The sequence below is a fragment of the Mesoplodon bidens genome (genome assembly GCF_964165515.1).
Source record: "Mesoplodon bidens genome assembly, chromosome: 1".
NCBI classification, from domain to species: Eukaryota; Metazoa; Chordata; class Mammalia; order Artiodactyla; family Ziphiidae; genus Mesoplodon; species Mesoplodon bidens.
Genome location: NC_138176.1, coordinates 149,880,365 through 149,900,593, shown reverse-complemented (window position 1 = coordinate 149,900,593; position 20,229 = coordinate 149,880,365). Strand labels below are relative to the sequence as shown.

The window sequence follows — 20,229 nt, the reverse complement described above, 5'->3', positions numbered from 1 at the left end:
TTAGGAGGCCAAAACTAAATGCAGTGGGAAATCTGGAACAGAACAAGGATGGTAGTGGGATAATCGGTGAGACCGGAATAATGCTATGCCTTAATTCGTAGTATTATACTGACGTTAATTTCTTAGTCTTTTTTAAAATAAATTTACTTATTTTATTTATTTCCATTTTTGGTTGTGTTGTGTCTTTGTTGCTGCGTGCAGGCTATCTCAAGTTGTGGCAAGCAGTGGCTTCTTTCGTTGTGGAGCATGGGCTCTAGGCACACAGGCTTCAGTAGCTGTGGCGCGCAGGCTCAGTCATTGTGGCACACGGGCTTAGCTGCTCTGCAGCACGTGGGATCTTCCTGGACCAGGGCTCGAACCCTGGTTCGAATCCCCTGCATTGGCAGGCAGATTCTTAACCACTTCGCCACCAGGGTAGCCCTAATTTCTTAGTTTTGATCATTGTTCTGTGGTTATGTAAGATGATACCGTAAGGGAATGTGGGGTGAAGAGTATACAAGAACTCTTTGTACTGCTTTTGCAACTGTTCCTTACATCCAAAATTATCTCCAAATTTTAAAAATACTAATCGTGGGTGAGGATGGAATTACTATGGGGGGAAGGAGGAATCCAATGGGGAAAGTCAGCCAAATGATCACTTGACAATTCAGACGTAAGAAATCAGGCACTGTGATATTAAGCTCGATAAATTATACCAACCACAATTGTACTTTCAGTACCCAAGGCACCAACAATTGGATCATTCAAAAACAACTCACTGTGTTTAACGTTTTTATTTTTAACTCTGCTTTGGTAGTACAAAAGTCATAGAAGTACAAACCAGACAGTTAAAAATACATTTGACACTCGGTGAAAAATTTCCTTTACAAATTTTTACATTGAGGTGGTAGCCAACTCATTTATTACATCAGAAGTTAGTCCATCATTAGTGTTTTATATAGTAACTTTGTTGTGGGTCTCCAAGCCTTCTACAGGAGGAAAAACACAAAAGGCCTGTAAACATCCGTTGCTTTGGGAACACTTAAAGATTCTTATTAGGTAATATAAACCAGTAAAAAGCATACATGTTGAAAATATTGAATGCTTAACTTTTGGCATATTTAGAAGCCAGTCAGACAACAACTGCTCAAGTATTAGAAAATATTTAAAACATACTTTTGGTATAAATACAATTTAAATATTTTGAGTATTCTCTTGCCTATTGTATTGCTATTAAAAAAAAAGCGATCTGACCTGAATAAAATTATAAAATAATTAAAGCTGAAGAATATCTTACACTTTTATCCCTCACCATTCGGGGGGCATAATATTTTTAAAACAAAAAATGATTCCTCTTTATAAAACTAAAACTATTGGTCTAGACTGCACGCATATTATTTACACTAATACACCCCCCCCAAAATTCCTATATTGCTACTTTCTGGACCGCCATGAAATTTATTTCCATATTGCCTTCCCCTGGTCTACTGCATGTATGCACGTACACATGTACAGCTTTTAATTAGTTGTCAGCAAAAATTCACAGGAAATTGAACCTACCATTCATTTAAAAGGTTAGAAATTTTTAGTCTGGTGCCAGAAAAAGAATGGATACTTTAAAGTACATTTTCATGGGAATCATCTTTTGGGAGTCAAATGAGAATTGTGCTTTCTTTTTGAAATAAAGGAGGTGCCAAGGCACCATACCAACATGGAGGCAGGTCTTGAAGATTTCCCTATACCTGGACTCCCCAACCTCTTGGCCCAGACCTCCCATAAATGTACTACTACCTTCACCTCTGGGTTCTTTGAGGTGTTTTGTAAACTGTAAAGCTTTTTTTTTTTTTTTTAAGTGGGGTATTCCACACCTACAGGGGAAAGTAACCCTCAAGAATCCTTTAAATAACAGACACTAGCTACAAGATGGAGAACAGGAAGAACACCAAGGAAAACATACCAGAGGAAGGTGCGGGTCCATCTTGCACCAGAAGTGGAGATTGTCTTGTTTTGTTTTAGCCTTGAGTTGTCAAAACAAGACTTTTTTTTTGAGTGACTTTAAACCATTTCCCCCTTTATTCAATGGCTAAATAAGATTTGCTTAGCTTGAGTTAAAACAAACAAACAAAAAAACAACCAAAACTATCAGTATTTTATAAGTGACCTAGTTGTGGCATGCTGGTAGCAGGTCAGTGCTGATTTCTCGTCTCTGAATCCAAAGTCTAGCATCCGGTTCCCTCTGACTCCATGATCTCTTGGAGGATCAACTGCCAGGGTTAGACTATATCTTCAAGGAGCCTTCACTACCAAAGATTCATCTTTTATCTTTTGTAGCAGTTAAACTGTAAGGGGATCGTCTTACAACCAGTAGCAAAATGAGATCTAAGGGTTGGGGGAACAGAAGCACAGGCACGCAGACATGTGTGTACATACACACATATGCACACACAGACACACACACCCTGAGCATTAGCTCAGACTATACACATATAGTTCCACTGTATACAGTTATCATACTGGAAAAATTGCAGTGTGTACACCAAGGCCACAGATGGGGGATTGGGAGGGGTGGTGGTTGGGAAGACAAAAACATGAGCTCTTTTCCTCCCTGGAAATGTAATAAATTTTTCATCAGACATTTTTAAACCAAAACTTGTTTCAAAGCAAACTGAATTCTGTATCCAGCATAGCAACAGTATTCCCTTTTAGCTTTCATCCACATGGCTGCAGACTCCACCATAGAAATTGTATAAAAGATAAAAAAATAATTCCCTAGGCAGCTTTATATGTCATAAGTTTTCAGTCTCTTAGAACTCTTCAAGTAAAGTCATTCCTGCAAGAGAAAACAAAAAAGGTAAAGCTTGGCAAGCATCATATCACATGTTAATCTGGCCTAAATATTTAAGAACACAGAGGAATTGTAATCCATCCTCACCCCGTCCCACCCCATCCCACTGCATTCCTTCCCCCATTACACATTTCTTCTTTGAAATCAGTCTAAGGAAATTTAAGCACGAAAATTTCCAAAGGACATCTTTATTGAGGTTTTATAAACCAAGAAAGAACAGAACTTGAGAACCACAGTAGACTGACGGCATCAGTCTGTCTTAATACAAGTTTCTGGGGTGACTGGTGGGCATTCTCCCTGTGAGTCCTTTAGCACTTCTCAGGAACCTGTTCCTTAACTCTTCAGCTACGTTCTGTCAAGTAATGAGCAACAGGGGGAATGTGCTCAGTCACAAGGAACCCTGTACGTGTCAGGTAATGTGACTTTCCCAGGCCACACCAAATTGAGTTAACTCTGCATCTCCATTCAGCAAAGGGTGCAGCTGGGCTGGGACTTCACTGGGCGAGTAAGAACACAATGATAAAATGCTCAATCTTCAGTCTTCGTTGTACCTTGGAAGGCTCTGCAATACGCGGGCCTCTCACTGCCGTGGCCTCTCCCGTTGTGGAGCACAGGCTCCGGACGCGCAGGCTCAGCAGCCATGGCTCACGGGCCTAGCCGCTCCGCGGCATGTGGGATCTTCCCGGACCGGGGCACGAACCTGTGTCCCCTGCATCGGCAGGTGGACTCTCAACCACTGCGCCACCAGGGAAGCCCATCTGCATTATATTTTTAAGTTCTTCTAACAATTGGCCCATGTCAACATCTGTGTTTACATTACAAATGAAGCCCCCTATAAACCTGCAAAATAATTTTTTATTTTTCAAAGTTTTGTGTTTGTTTTTTGTTCTTTTATAGTGGTCTCATCTATGTGACAGTTATGTACCCCTTTACTTTCCTGTTTTGAAGACCCAGGATAGGATTAAAATTCTACACTTGACTGTGTATATTGAAACATACATACAATGCAGGCAAACCTACACCAGGTTAAGGAACAAAACTTTCTCTTGTCTCCCCAGATTGTGTTTCCTATAAATGCTAAACAAAAACAGAGATGAAACCAGCTTACAGAAATATGAAGAAATAGCAAAAAGTCAGTAGGTTGTCTTCACAGAAGTGTTACTTTGTACTTATTTTATAGCTCATCCTTCACATGTAGCCTAATATTATCCGTATTATCCTTTTCTGTCACTATGTCATTTATAATAATCATAGTGTGTGTGTGTGTGTGTGTGTGAAAGAGAGAGAGACAGAGAGGGATCTCCCAAACTAAATGGGTTGGGGAAAGGACCCTTACCCCCTTAGCTGAAAAGGAAATAAAGCACTGTCCTCTAAAACAGCAAGAACCAAGTTCTTAATTATAAATGAATAAGTAATTCCCTGCTCTGCATTGCTACAACCTAGCATGGCTAAACTATGGATTTGTACAATAAAACTGAACAAAGTCAAGTCTGGGAATACTGTCATTTGAGAGTCGATTAATGTGGAAGACACTAGCAGGGAAAAAAGTAGAAAAGCCAGAGATGGAAAAATAGAAAAATCGTCCTAAGAGGAAAAAAAAAAAAAGCTAAAAGATAGGAGAGAATTTTCCCAGTAAAACTTCAAACTAGGCCATTATCTAGAAAAAAGGTGTTCAACTACTTTTATGTCCCCTCTTTTTATCAGCGGCTTCCTTAGACCTGGACTGTTTTGCATCAAGGAAAACAAGAAGGTCTCGAGCAAGGGATGTCAGAATGAAATGTTTCATCGCAGTAAGAGTTTTCATTCCAACATAGTAGAACTTCCCATTTAGAGTTCTTTGCACGGGTTTGACCAACTTTAAGGAGTGGGCATGTAAGACCAAGGCTGGGCTATGAAGGAGGGGTCTGGAGCCAGTGGCCTGTCCCCAGATGCAGACCCCTGTGACTAGCTGTTGAACCTTGGCCTCTCTGCAGCATCCCTCGTAGGGCTGTTGGGGGTTTTACATAAGATGATATATGTACAATGCTTAATACAGGGCCAAGCAGTCAGTACCCTCCTAAAAGTTAGCTATCGTGACCATTAGCAGCATCCCAGCACAGTGGTTCTCTTCCACAATGGCCTTCTGCAGCTGGTTAAAACTGCACTGCACACAATATCTTTGAAAGAGAATGTGAAAAATACAAAATGCTGCTTAAAAGTCTTCATTACTAATACCAGAAACAAGGCAGAAAAAAGGAAAGGTAACCTTTTCAGGCTCTATTGAAAACTACCCAGCACTGATTCACAGTTCTGGGCTCTCTGTCTTCACACACACTTAACAAAAGGGAAGCTTTGACCAGCACAGCAGCTCTCAATTTCCAGATAAATACCTGTCTTATCTGAGTGGTAATCTAGAGGAAAGAAGATACCACATTTTATACAGCTTGTAAATTTCCAACTGCAGCCTTATTTCTGGGACTGTGTCATGGTGCATTTGACATTGTTAAATTTCTTCTCATTTCATTCTACAGCTGTGAATATGACCATATTGATAAACAAACGCATACTTTAAAATAGTATTTCTTTACCACAACACATTAATATTAAAAGGTGCCTCCTCTACAGGCACACAGCAGTCAGAAACCAGGAGCAGGCTGGCATGAATGCTAGGGAAGGCTAGCAGCAGCAGACCAGAGGGAGAGAAAACACTCCACCCACCTGTTGTTCTCAGGTCGCATCACCATGGGACCCCACCATATTTAACAAGACTGATCTATCTTTTTTGGGTGGGATAGGGTGGGAAAATTTGGTGATTACTGTCTTACACAAGTGAGTGCTCAAGCTGGGAGAAATGAAGCAAAACTTCCTTCCATTGAAAAGACGATTCAGAAATCCCAAGTGTGACCACGTCCATCATATAACAAGACTGATGGAGAGAAATTAAGAACCTCAGAAAAAATTTATCTGGAAAGAAAAGGTCATCTTTTTCTCTAGAGTTTATTGCTTTTTACACAATTCTAATTAGATAAAGCTAGAATTCCATTATGGTGTTAAGGTTCCACAGAAGCCACAACAGAGCTTTGATTAGGACGCATATGTGCCTTGTTAAAAAAGGATTCTCTAGAAAAAAGGACCTGGTCCCTTTGAAAATGAAAACCATGTCTTAAGAAACTAGAAGCCTAAACAGATTAATGGACAGTGAACACTAAGACCTCAAAGGACAGGGGATTAAGGAAGGAAGACTATCTGATTAATAACAATAGTGGCTGGCATTTACGGAGTGCTTTCTATGCACCAGGCACTGCAGTGCTAAGCGCTCCAGATTCAGTAACTCAATCTTTTCAATGACTCCATGAGTCAATGATGATTCTCATTTTCATAAGTGGACACTGAGGCTTGCAGGTTCAATAGCTTGCCCAAGGCCACACAATTAATAATAAGAAAGCAGTGATTCCAGCCCAGGCAGTCCCACCTGGAAACCACAGTCGCCGCCACACCAATCACGTGGAGATATCCACCGAGCCATGAGGTCTTCTGCGGCCTGTCCTTCTCTGCTCTTTCATGAATAATGCCAATGGGAAACTGTGCACTCCTTGTAGTTTTGAATTTTCTCACATGAGATGTGGATCTTACTGGGAAGTCTGAAGGTTGCCCTTTCCTGAGTTATAGCTTCACAACAATTTAAATGTGTTCATATATTTAGCAATAATGGGCTTCCCAAGTGACAGTAGCTGAACGTTTGTGATTTACCAACCCTTGGGATGGTGAGAATCAGAGCACTTTATTCCAAGTAAAATGTAATTGACATCAAAAGTTATTCTGTATCTGGAAACACGAGGGTTCTCCTGGGAAGGATTTAAATGCAATTCAGCAGTTCCCTCTTAGTCTCAATAAACCTCTGATTCAACGTCTACGCTAGCTACAGGTAGAATAATTTAAGACTCTGAATGGTCCCACCTCTTTCTAGTAAGGAAAACAAAACAAGTTAAATATTGCCTCTCAACTGCCTTGTGAGCAAGAGTCCAGCTACCTGCATTTAGTAAGCCTCTACCTGAGTGTCAAACAAAACTACAGCATCTTATAGGTTATGTCTAACCTGCCTCTCTGAGCCTCAGGAAAATTAAGAAATATCAAAAACCATTAATTTTTCACACTTTTATTTGCTAAGTGTTTAAATAGGTCTCACCTGACATAATATTATAATAATAACATCAAGTATTTGGCTATTTAGCATTTGCTAAGCGCCAAAGAACAACATCCCTATGAGGTAGGTGGTATTTTAAACCCACTTTACAGATGGAGAAGTTGAGGCATCAGAGGCTAAGGAAATTGCCCAAGATTACACAGCTAAAAAGTGCCCGGCCAGGACTTGGGCACAAGGAGTCTGGTTCCAGAACCTATACTGTGGAGCTACTATAGCATCATACATCCTTGCAGAAAATAGACAACTTACAGAAAACAGGGACTACTATTTCCTTAGCTATTTAATGTTAGTAGATTCAAAGTCTCGAGTTACAAATGAAGAAAAATTAAAATCCTAATTATAACTATTAATTCCCTCTTATATCTCGTTCTAGGCCAAAATGTCGCCAAAGGCATTTTGTTTTCTGCCTCCCTCGAGCCCCTTAGGTCTGCCTTTTCGTCCTCCGAAGTCTCCGTGAGCCTCCAGTGCTGCAGTTTCTGCGGCAAAAAGGCAGATGTTGCAGCCCTCCTTCCTAAGCCTTGTCAGAGGGCTGGCAGGGCCACCGGGGAGGACAGATAAGGTCCCTGAGGGGTCACCTTCTGGTCAGCACTAGGGAGGCGCCCTGCAGCAGACCCTGCCGAGGGAGATAACTGAGGAGAGGAGACAGCTTTGGTGGCAATTCAAAACAAAACAAAACAAAACCCTCTGGGCCCTCATGTTATCTAAATTCTGGGAATACTCACAAATATGTTTCAGTCTCTTCTGTACACAGAACAAGGCTGTGGAGGAATAACTTAGAACATCAGTGTTGATGACAGCAAAATATGTTTTTAGGTCCACCCAAAACTCTCAGATTATGTCTATAAATGTTTCGGGGCTATTCCCAAAAACAAAGAACAAACAGGACATACGCCATTTTAAACATGTCCAGCATTTTCACTCCTCATGGCTCAGTCAATGTGGGAGCATAAAAAATAGTCCACAGACCTTATCAGTCATCAGTTTCAATAAAAAGCAAGGTGCAGACAAGTATCTAAGCTCTCATTCGTGGAAGGGCAAAGGAGGGGGCTGTAGACACATATATATGTTGTTTGTAGGTATACGCATAGAATAATCCTGAAAGGATATAGGGACACGGACAACCGTGGTCCCCTGTTGGGAAGGGGACTGAGAGGTGACATGTGTGTGGTGGGTAGAAGGGGCGTAGACAGGGTGAAGACATTTTTTTCTCATCCTGCAGCCTTTTATGATGCTTAAATATTGTATCGTGTTCATGCCTTATTTTTCAATTTTAAAAATGATTCAATTTCAAACACTTGCAATATCCAGGACCTCAGAGACAGTGAAGGGACTGAACTATCAGGAAGCCCAAGTCCAGGCTCTGGAATAAACCATCTGCATGACCTTGAACAACGTACATAATGTCCTAGGGCCTCCTTACTCTAAAACTAGGGGACCAAGGGGGCATGGGGAGAAAAATTACTACAAAAACTAGAACAGAAGCTCCATGAAAGCATGGCCCTTGTCTGTCCCTTTTCCACACTGCTGCATCCCTAAGGCCTGGCACAAAGTAGGGGCTCAACAAATACTTTTAAAAGATGTTAATTGTACTTGAGTTGACCTGAACTAGCCATCACAGCTCCTCTGAGATCTCGAGTCTATGATCTTAGTCAACTTGTTAGAAAACAGAATAGCTCACAAACCTGGACTGACCCAGGCACAGCTCTAACAGCCAAAAGACATCACATAGGAGACCAAGCCTGGGGAAGGCTGATAATTTTGAAATGATCACTGCTGTGAGTTACCGGGCTAAACTGAATGCAGATTTTTTTCTTTGTTGAAGCAAAGCTCCCTTGAACTTCAAAGCCACTGAGCATATCGGCCCCAAAGTATGGATCTCTTCCCACCCAAGCCCTCTCCCTCCCCAGCCCAGGGATATGGGAAAACTTCATCCTTCTGAGCCTGGCTCTTCCACTGTAAACTGGAGAGATGAGATGAGATGACCACCCATGATCCATCAGGTTGCATTTAAATTTCTGTCCCCCACTCAGCTCTTCTCCTCATCTGTCTGGTGGTTCTACTGCCTATGCTTTGCACAGACAGTGAATGGTCAAGGACAGGCATTAACTTCCCTCCACTTCCATATTTAAGATGGACTCAATGGGACTGGTCTTCCATGTAAGAACAACACAAGTATCAAAGTACTGCTTTTACTCTTTAGAAATGTATTCAGCCATTTCTAAATCAAGCCAGGTGGTCCCATCCATGCCTATTTGAGGTGCAGCTTCTGTTTATAAAGGCCAATGAATCACATTAAGGGGCTTCCATCAAATTTGTGATCCTTCTGCTTAAATATATATATATATATATATATATGTGTGTGTTTTGCCCTGAAAAAAATATAAGCTATGGGGAAAAATTAACTCGTGATACCTAAAGTTTCTCACCATCCTCTCCTTCCCCAGAGCGTTAACAAAAGAATGAGCCATGCAGAGGACTGCAAATAAAGCAACACATCATAAGGGGAGGCCACCACCGGACCATCACTGCACTGCCTATCACCAGAGTTCAAAAGCAAAAAGGAGAAAAGCTTGCCTTTCCTCACTGTTAGAGGAGGAAATGAAAAGGCCCCGAAGATCTGGAGAGCTGACCTTGTGCCTGGCTGTGGTCCTGTGGAGGGAGGGAGCGTGATCCATGAGTCTTGGCAAAAAGGAGACTTTTATCCCAGAGCAAAGCCCCAGCCCAGCAGTAGCACGGTGAGGTGAAGCAAATTCAATCCACACTACCTCTTAATATAACCCCTCCTCTGATCTGTATAATAAAAAGAACTTAAGTTGCAACACTTTTCAATTGCCTTGTTACTAATTCTGATTCCACCTCCAGTAAAAAGAGCATGTTATTTCTAAGGCCCTCTTAACACACACAAGAAAGTGGCCCAAATTCCTAAGGGACTTGCCAAATAGCTATTTCTGAGATGTCATCAGACTCCAAAGTTCTAATGTTCTTAAGAAGTGAAAAGGGAGTTACAGTATCTAAAAGTGCTGCTTGAGGAATGGGCTCATAACTAACTAGGACCCCTGAGAATGGGATGGAAATTATTGATAATAGTGAATAGTGAGTTAGTGAATACTAACTCTGTGCCAAAGCCTGATTTAAGAACTGTACACATGTATTATGTCATTTACATCCACCACTACACCCTACACCACTTTAAAGATGAAGAACCTGAGGCTTGGAGAGGTTAAGTAACTTGCTGAAAACAACCGGTAGTTAGTGGCACAGTTAAAATTAAACCTAAGCAGTTTAAAACTCAGCTCTTAATCACTAAGCCAAATGACTGAAATAAGAATTAATAGAATAGCTTCAATAATAAAACGATTTAAAACAGAGATATCTAATATGATGAATTTCTGTTATGATAAAAAATATTTTCTGTAAACTTACCAAATCAACGTTTTCAATAAGGTACTACCATAAACTGGAAAGGGGGGTAGATACTTCAGAAACGTGTGCGAGAGAATGCTTACGATGGCATCATTTTTAAAAAGCAAAAGCCCAATGATAATGAAGACAAGGCAGTGGCATTTGGAGGCTGAAAGCAATTTGATTTATTTAACTTTGAAGAACAAAAGCTTATTCTTCTAAGAAGAAATCAAAACACATTTTCTGTGGAAAAAAGAAACCATTTTAACTGCATTGCCAAAATAAATCAGGCAGAGTGCAAGTCAGATCTAGCTACAAAAAAGAACTCAGGCAAAGGAAACAGGGGGGAAAAAATAAAGGGGGGAAGAAATGCCAAACAGCAGATTTTGTTTTTTAAAGAGAAGGAGAAAGAGAGAGAAATCCTAAGTCTAGTTGGTGGTATCAGCCACTGATTTTTTTTTTAAAGAAGGAAACCTAATCAATGAGTAGATATGCATTTGCATTTGAATATTTGAATCAGTTCTATATTAAAACAAGGCATTCCAGTAAAATAGCCTGGCCAAAAATCCAAATTTAAACAAAAATATTTTTCAGGAAAAAAACACAACTCTAAAAACTGTATTAGACAGTACAAAAGGTATATAACACTCCTGTCTTATTGTATTAGTTACATCCCAGTGCAGATCTTCCTATTCAGCTCAGAACCAGAGATCTTCTGGGCCTAGAAGGAAAAACTTCAGGATCTCTCTTGTTGGAAAATCAAGTCACATTAAATGGCCCAAACATACTCTTTTGGAGGATGAGAAATATTAAGAAACCAAGCAAGAAAAATTTTCATAAGTACATACATATTTTTGAGTGTCAGTGAATAGTCCCTTCCCTCCTTTCTCAGAGTCCATTCTCTGTTGGGCTCATCAGACATCGTCACTCAGCAGGTCCCAACCTCAGCAGGCTCTAACCACAGGACCTGTTTTTCCTTGGACCCGGCTGAGCGGTGAAGTCTGGGACTCCAGGAGCCAGACTGCCTGGGTTGGGCTCTAAACTCTACCACATTCTTGCTGGTAACTCTAAACAAGTTGCTTCAACTCTCTCTGCTTAAACTGGCACCTACTTATTGCTGTTGTGAGGATTAAATCAGTTAATACATGGAATATGCCTTCTAAAGCATGCCTGGTACATAGTAGATACTCAATATGCAGCACGTATTATAATTAAATTAGTCCTCGGCATTTGTGATACTATTCTATTTTGAGTCTGTTTGAAATTTTCCATAATAAAAATTATTTTTTTTAATTCCAAAATTAATTACAATTATGTTGAAGGCTCGGAAAACACGTCCCCTTTCTAAGGTCACTCATGTGCTCGTTGCACCTTTGGAGGGCACAGCACCACTGAGGCCAATGACATGCCAGATGCTCTCCTGGCACTCACCTTCAATCGATGGATTTAATATCCTATTTCACATTCAAGGAAACCTGGAGTAAGGGCAGTTAAGGACAATTTCCAAACGGCGAAGCTATGATGAGAGCTCAGGTCTTCTAATCAAATCCAATGCTCTTTCACAAAATCCCAGTAAGAAGATTGTGTGCTTTGCAGAGAGTATCAAGTTGTAAACCAGTTAGATGTGGTCAGGATTTTCAGATGACTGGATCAAATCCAGATAGGACAGAATTTGGACCAAGAAAACTACCTGAGCAATCCTAATTCTTTTAACCTTCCCAGATCTTGAGTGCCTCTCTCCGGGCCGTAGTGGCCAAAACCTGCCACGGCACTTTAGCAAGCTGGAATCTGGCTGAGCCTAGCCCAGGATCACCTTGCGCCTCCTGCCTGAGGGCAAGCAGTGTCTTCTTACCCACCATCTGCTCCGTCTCTCAACACACTGCCAGGTTGATGACTCATATGCAGAACTGTCATTACAACTCATGCTTTCTCTTTCTTTGCAGCTAAACTGGCTGGGCCTTCCTCACCTTAGACTTGAATAGCCACATACTTCTCGTCCCAGAAGGCAAGTCCTCCTGACTTCAATCAGAATGTTTCTCTAATTTACCAAAGTCACTCAGGATTCCAATTCTAACATCTAAGGTACCATCTACTCTGTTGCTAACACTTTCTGCAATGATGGAAATTTTCTGTATCTGCACTGTCCCGTGCAGATACAGTATCTGGCAGACCCTAGTCATCTATGGCTACTGAACACTTGAAATGTGACTAGTGCAATTGCAGAATGAAACTTTTAATTTTAATTAATTTAAATTTAAGTAGCCCACAGGTGACTAGTGGCTGCCATATTAGACCACCAGGTTCCAGATCATTGGTGGAGATGTTCCTCATTCATGGATCTAGGGCTGCCCCTTCATGAGCACCCCAGGATGGCAGAAGAGTGCAGCTGGTCTTACAGTCACAGACCTCAGTTCAAATCAGCTCCTCTTTCCAGTTATGTAATTTACCCTTTCCGTGCACTGGTTTCCTCATCTATAAAGCTGGGGTAATAGTATCCATCCCATTAGGAGATGTTTATAATGGGGACATGTGAGATACATCTCAGTACAACACCCAGAAGACTAGAATACTGAATTGACATTAGCTGCTTTTATGATCTTCACCATCCTCTTCCTTTTCCTAAATTCCTCTTGGTTCCCTTCCCAAGGCACCAGTAACTGGCTGAGAAGCCAAAGACAGACTTTTCTGCTCCATGTCTTTTCTTTAAAGAAAGCCTCTGTTGGGTTCCTCAACTCAGGGGAAGGGGCCAGATCTTCCCAAGGGCGAAAGGGCAAGAACCAGTGCTGGAAAGCTATCAGAGCCCCTAAGTCTTACAGAATTCAGGAGCACAACTCTTCCAGATGACTTCTGGATCATCCTCAACCCCTCTGAGCCTGGGCAGGTTATCAGAAGCTTCACTCAAAAGCCCCTTCTCCACCAAACTGGCCACTTAAAATAATCAGTAGACTGGGCATTTCCTATCTGCCAGGCCCTGGGCTTCCCATGTTATTTCCCTGATATCTCATTCCATCCCTCAAGGCAGGCAGCATCATTTTTATTTCCCAGTGAGGAAAGTGAGGCATAAAAAAGCCCAAGCACCTTGTCCAGGTCCCAGGGCTAGTGAGTGGGGAACGGGGACCTGAACCAGGCAGCCTGACTCCAAGGCTCAGGTTCAACCTTGCCGTTTCCCTGTACCTTCTAGGACCTGGCTAGTCTCCTCCCCCTTACCCCGCCTCCCCCGCCCTTTGGAAGTGGAAGCTCTTCTGCCATAACATTCAGGCTCTGACGGTTCCATTGGAGACTTTGGAGCTGGTCACTCCTGAGCCCTCACACTCATCCTTTTACATGTAATAAGTAACATGAAAGGGATGAATGGGACTCAAGCCAGAACAGAAAGCAAAGAAGATGAAGGCTAAGCCAATATCAAATTATCACAGGCTTTTTTTATTTTAAAGTAATATCTCCCAAGGTTAAAACTGCCAAACCAAGAAGCATTCACGTTTGCTTTTAAATTGCTTCAAAATATTTGGTGGAAAGAGTAATACTTCTACTGGGGGTATTTTAGAACTGTGACACATCAAAGAAAACTGGTTTCCAACTCAAAGGAGAAAAGCATTGCTTCGCGTGCTCAAGCCTTTTTCAAATCACAGTTTACCTAGAAATGACAACAAGATTATATTTCATTTGGCCTGCGTGGTTGTTTAAAGGATTTTTAACAAGCCGCCAACATTAAAAACCTGTTGATTTCACCTGTAGGGGCTTCCCTGGTGGTGCAGTGGTTGAGAATCCGCTTGCCGATGCAGGGGACACGGGTTCGTGCCCCGGTCCGGGAAGATCCCACACGCCGCGGAGCGGCTGGGCCCATGAGCCATGGCCGCTGAGCCTGCGCGTCCGGAGCCTGTTGCTCCGCAACAGGAGAAGCCACAACAGTGAGAGGCCCACGTACCGCAAAAAAAAAAAAAAAAAAAAAAGTCTAGATTTCCACCTTTTTTTGCCTAAGATCTAGCCACACTAAGTGCTTCCTGCCTTGTGGTAATGCAAACCCTAACAGATGGGTTATGTGATTTCTAGTTTGCTCCAGTCCCCACCACTCCACACTGCCTCCTAAGTAATCCTCCCCGTTCATTATCATGCAGGCCAGGTCCCTGGAGGCACCTGTGTTGATGGGCTCTTCACAAAAAGCTCTGGGCAGACAAGTGATGGTGTTCCGTCCCCTACAGCCTTACCAGCTCCAGGAAAGCACTTCTCATTTCCCTGCCAAGTCACTCCCGTATTACCACAGACCCCAGGGAGGCTCTGGGCACCTTCTCCCTGCCATGTACAACCCACCCCCAATGTCGCCACAACTTCAACTTACCTGCTACTCTGTGCCACTTCGCTCTCTCTTCACGGGTGTCATAGACACCTCCCCATTGACGCTGTCGGTCCCACTAACTGACATTAAACTTCTCCGCTCCTTCTGATTTGACTTGTGTTCCACTTTCGTAACTCTAAACCTGAGCAGGGGAAAGAGGAGATGTGATGGGTTTTGCTTTTCCACTGAACAAGAATCATGAATGAACTAAAAATCATCCACCTGGAGGATCCCAAACAAACTCAGCCAAAAGTTAGGACAGCAATGAAAATCACCATATTCACATATACACACAACTATATATAAAATAGATAACGAACAAGAACCTACTATATAGCACAGGGAACTATACTCAATATTTTGTAACAACCTATAAGGGAAAAGAATCCGAAAAAGAATATATAGATATATTAATATATACATATTATATTAATATATATATAGCTGAATCACTGTGTTGTACACCTGAAATTAACACGACATTGTAAATCAACTATACTTCAATAAAAACTTTTTTGAAAGGAAAAGAAGGGCTTCCCTGGTGGCGCAAGTGGTTGAGAGTCCGCTTGCCGATGCAGGGGACACGGGTTTGTGCCCCGGTCCGGGAAGATCCTACATGCCGTGGAGCGGCTGGGCCCGTGAGCCATGGCCGCTGAGCCTGCACGTCCGGAGCCTGTGCTCGGCAACGGGAGAGGCCACAACAGTGACAGGCCCGCGTACCACAAAAAAAAAAAAAAAAAAAAGGAAAAGAAAAGAAAACCACCATATTCAACAGGAGGAACCGTCCTACACAGCAAGGCCCCTGTCCCCTGCCAAACCTCCCAGCTGATGTTCACTCAACACATCACAGACTCTGCTGCACAGTTTACAGAGCATGGGAAATGCAGTAAGAAACACGGGTACTCAAATATGAAACAGCCTCAGAGCTGTGGTTTCTAACAAGGACCTGGGCTTAAACATCAGCTGTTTTAACAACAGAAGGCTGGATAAAAGCCCGACCAGTTTGCAAATCTGATGTTCACTAGGGAACTGTCTTCTCAAATTTCACCCAGCAGAGGGTCTATCTCTATAAACAGGGCCCCAAACACACATTTATCAGCATCAGTCGGGCGGCAGAGTTTTTGTGTCTGCTTGGGTTTTGTCTGGGATTTTTGTTTTTGTTTTTGAAGCAAATGTGGGTTTTCATTAAGGGTTAAGGAATTTAAGAAAGAGATTTTCCTTAAGAATTAAGAGAGAAGAAATGTACTCAGTTGGACTGCTTTTCTCGTCCATCACCATCAAAACTCTAAAATCTTTCACAGTAGTTTCTCTCTAGTCTTGGTCTTCATTTCCCTCAAAACCATCTAAAATAAATTCTCCTTCTTTGTCCAAAATGAGCTCATCCACCAGAAAGAGGAAGGAGACTCCGAAGGAGTGAACGGAGGATCAGGAAAAAGTTGTCACCACAAACCTATTCGGTCAAACTTTAAGACTCTCTTTAAGCAACACTTGCTGAAAAGCAGCCTGTAATCACTCAGCAGTCATAGTATTTATTCTATCTCCAAGACGGAGAGTTGGATTGGGGGCATTTAAAAAAGCCATGTTCAATCTGAGTTGAAAGTTTCAGCAGATTTTTTTTAAAGCAAACAAAATACACTTTGTCCAAACAAGTTACAGGTTCTCACCACATTCCACATTCATAAGTTCCCATGACTCTGCTCTGAATAAAACAGTGTGGTCATGAGTTGCACTGTTTTGTTGTAAGTGGCAAAGAGCCAAGGAGTCTTCTCCTTGTTGCTTGTGCAACACATGATGAAACTCAATGGAATTCAAACAACAGTAATAATAATAGCCAACAATTCTTGAGTATATAATAAGCACCAAAAACTGGTCTAAGACCTTTACCTGAGTCACCTTATTCAGTCTTCACAGCAACCCGATAAGGTGAGTGCTACTGTCATCCCCATTTTATAGAGGGGAAAACTGAGGCACAGAGGGAAGTAACAGTTTGTAAGTAGTGGTGTCAGGAGTCAAATGAGGGTGATTGAGTGAGTCCAGGCTACGCTTCCCAGAGTTTGTCAGTAAGGAGAGAAGGATCATGTAGGCAACACTGTCAGCTTTTGCTCAGGGCTTCCCCAGTCTGGTGCCAGCAGGCATGCTCTCGACCATTACTCTCTACTGCCTTTGCACATACAGCATTAGCCTTGCAGTTCCTGCAGGAGGCTCAAAATCAACCAAAAATGCTCTGCATACAGTAGCGTCAAATTGTTTATCACTTGAACTGCAAGATCTCCACATCACATATGGGTCACAGGTAAATGGAACTTTAGGACTGGGAAAGGAGGAGGTGAACTAAAAGCAAGCAGTCCCAGGGGTCCACGTGGATCTTACACGGCAGAGGCTGGAGAGCAGTGGACCAGGCTCCATCTCTTCCCTTCTTCCTGGCCGACGTTACCTACCTCCCTGGCCGTTAGGTGTGGCCGATTGAGTTCCAGCCAGAGGAATGTGAGCAAGAGTGAAATGTGCCACTTCAGGCCCATCTCCTGAAAAACCTCTTGTGACCAATGCTCTGCGTACTTTCTCCTGCTAGCAAATCCAGCAGAGGCACAAGATGGAAAGGACCCAGGGCTCTGGGTGACTGCTTGAAGAGCCACCACTGATCTTTCGATTTCCACAAGTGAAATACAAACTTCCATTCTGTAAGAGTTGAGATTTGGGCTTTATCTTTTAGAGCGAGTGTGATGGTTAATTTTATGAGTCAACTTGACCAGGCTAAGGGCTGCCCAGAGAGTTGGTAAAACATTATTTCTGGGTGTGTCTGTGAGGACATTTGCAGAAGAGATTAGCATTTGAATTGGTAGATTGAGTAAAGATCACCCTCACCAATGAGAATGGGCATCATCCAATCCCTTGAGGGCCTGAACAGAACTAAAAGGCAAAGGGAGACTGAATTTGCTCTTTTTACTTGAGCTGACACATCCCTCTTCTTTTGCCATAAGACATGAGCATTCCTGGTTTCTAGGCCTTCAGACTGGGACCAGGACTAATACCATCGGCTCCCCTGGTTCTCAGGCCTTTGGACTTGGACTGAATTACCACCAGCTTTCCTGTCTTCTTGGCCTCCATAATCGTGTGAGCTAATTCCCATAATAAATCTCCTCTTACATGTGTGTCTGTGTGTATATTTATATCTTATTGAGTCTGCTTCTCTGTAGAACCCTAATACAGCAAGTAATTAATTTGTTACCTTAATTAAAACAAGTCGTACCTGATCTTGCAATAGCCACCTCTTAGAACTCTTCTGCTGTTGGAAAAATGCAGGACTCAGACCAGAAAACATCAAAGAAGCCCAGAGATAGGAGCTGAGCCAGGCTCAGGAGAACACACTCTACATTTAATGGTGTACAAATCCACACAGCGCAGCAACTGTGTTACACAAACCCAAAGCACCCCCAGGACTCACCTGCCCACAGAGAGGACAGTAACTTCTCCTTGGCGCCTTGAGCGGCCCTCTTTGGACTTGTTGGTGGGTTTTATGAAGTGCCATCGCTTGTGCCTACATCGATGACACACGTCCCGCTCAACAGCACCACCCACTGTGTGCAGATGGTGGCCACAGATGTGCTTCCCTGGGGTGCCACCTGGCGACAAGGGCCCGGGGCTCACAGGCGGGCTCCCAGGAGTGCTAGGGGTCACCGGGCTAAGGTGGGGAAAAAAAAAAAAGGAAAAGGTCGAACTGGTTATTAAAAGAAATACCAGCTAAGGCATTCTCTCCCCCTGTAATATAAAAAGCAGGTTTAAATCAAAAGAAAAAAATGCCTCTTCCAATTATACAAATGGGCTTTGTGAACTGATCTCAGGCAGCAGGTACTCAGCTCTTATGACTATACAATGACAGGTCATTTTAAACAGTAACAATGTGATTTATCACTTCCAGTATGGAATTAAGTGGCCGGAAATAAACAACTGCTTCTAATGATGATGCACTGTTTGTCTTTCAAATATTAGGTCTCTTTCCAAACGGCTGATCTCCCTTTTCATGCAGTCTAATTTCAAGTAAACTAATTTCTCACACATACCCAAGTTCCTCCTAGATCTCTAAGCAAAGAGATGCCCCAAATATATGTGCCCTGGAGAAGAGAAAAACTTAAATTCCAATCAAATTATCGGATGACTTAAGATAGAATATTTGATCCAATCTGACTATTGTGTCAAAGGAAGAAAGCTTTTAGGTCAAGACATCAAAAGTGATTCTCAAGACAGATGTTGATCATAGTAATAATAAAAATAGCTAACACTTAGCAGTCTACGCACTTGATATATATTAATTCCATTGATCTTTACAAAACTTTGAGGTAGGTATCATTGGTTTCCTCATTTTAAAAACGAGGACACTGAGCCTCAGAGCAGTTAAGTAACTTACCCAAGGTCACACAGCTAGTAAGTGACAGCTGAGATCCAAATCTAGAAAGACTGAATCTAGAAACCATGATCTTAACCATCATGCTACAGTGCTTCAGAAACAGGGGAGATCACTCTGATAACCTGGAAGAAACCCAGCCATACCATCCAAAATATAAAAAGCAGAAGTATATAGGTCAGATGCTGGCTGCTTTCAAAAGACACATGTCAAGGCTCTGGTCCACTAGGAAGGGAGGAAATAAGTCAGGACAGAGCCAGCGCAACCAGGAATCAGCCCTCTGACCTGGTATAGGTGGGGTGGGCAGGGCAGCACATAACAGCAGAGCCTGACTCCTGAGACTGGGCTGAGAGCCCCAAAGGCATATAGAAGTCTCATGACAGCATAAGTCAGCCTTTATGCTGCTGATAACCAGCCCACTTGCCCACTTCAAAAGTAGACAAAAAAGTGCCTGATTGAAGAGATAGTCTCAAACACCACAGGGAGCCAAAAGTTTCCTGGTGTTTGTTAGGAATGCTCTTTAGCTTGTTAAAATAAAAACACACAACCACAGCTTTCTGAGGCAAACAAATGTTTACACCACATATTAGGAGGTTGAATTTGAAAGTTCAACAACATTCATTCAACAAACGTTTATCTAGTACACGCTGTGCACAAAACCCAATGACAGGGACTATAGGATGCCCTAAGATGAGTGAGGCAAAGATTCGATGAGGTGACATGGTCCTAACACAAGGAGTCTGTGGTCAGGGCTGGAGTGTGGCAGAAACCACAGCTCGTATGTCTCTATAAACTACACCACCAGAGCTCCTTCCACTGGCCTTCCGGCACTAAGTCACCTCGCTAAAATGCAGATCTAACGTGGCCAGTTTGACAAACATGTATGAAATAGCTAAGACGTGCTGGGTGTACCACCCACAGAGTAAGCAGGAAAAGGTCCAAACTCCTTGCCATGTCACTCAAACCCAACTTGCCTTCCTGGCCCTTCTTGCTTCTGTCCATAGCATGTACTCGGGCCACCCCAGACTGAACCTTACTGGAGGCATCCCACACTTTCACTCTCCCGGGCCTTTTGTCCTGGACTTTCT

The 20,229-nt window shown here is 42.5% G+C and overlaps 1 protein-coding gene across 1 annotated transcript in view; it reads right to left on the bottom strand.

Annotated features, from left to right (window-relative positions):
* Positions 1–767: 767 nt before the first annotated feature.
* The window catches only part of RELL1 (RELT like 1), a 62,934-nt gene continuing 43,472 nt past the window's right edge, over positions 768–20,229 (bottom strand). The window contains exons 5-7 of the mRNA XM_081239008.1: positions 18,185–18,421; positions 14,746–14,884; positions 768–2,809 (exon numbers count right to left, since the gene is read on the bottom strand). Coding sequence (XP_081095134.1) covers positions 14,749–14,884; positions 18,185–18,421 — 373 coding nt within the window. The 3' untranslated portion in view covers positions 768–2,809; positions 14,746–14,748. The remainder of the gene's footprint in view (positions 2,810–14,745; positions 14,885–18,184; positions 18,422–20,229) is intronic.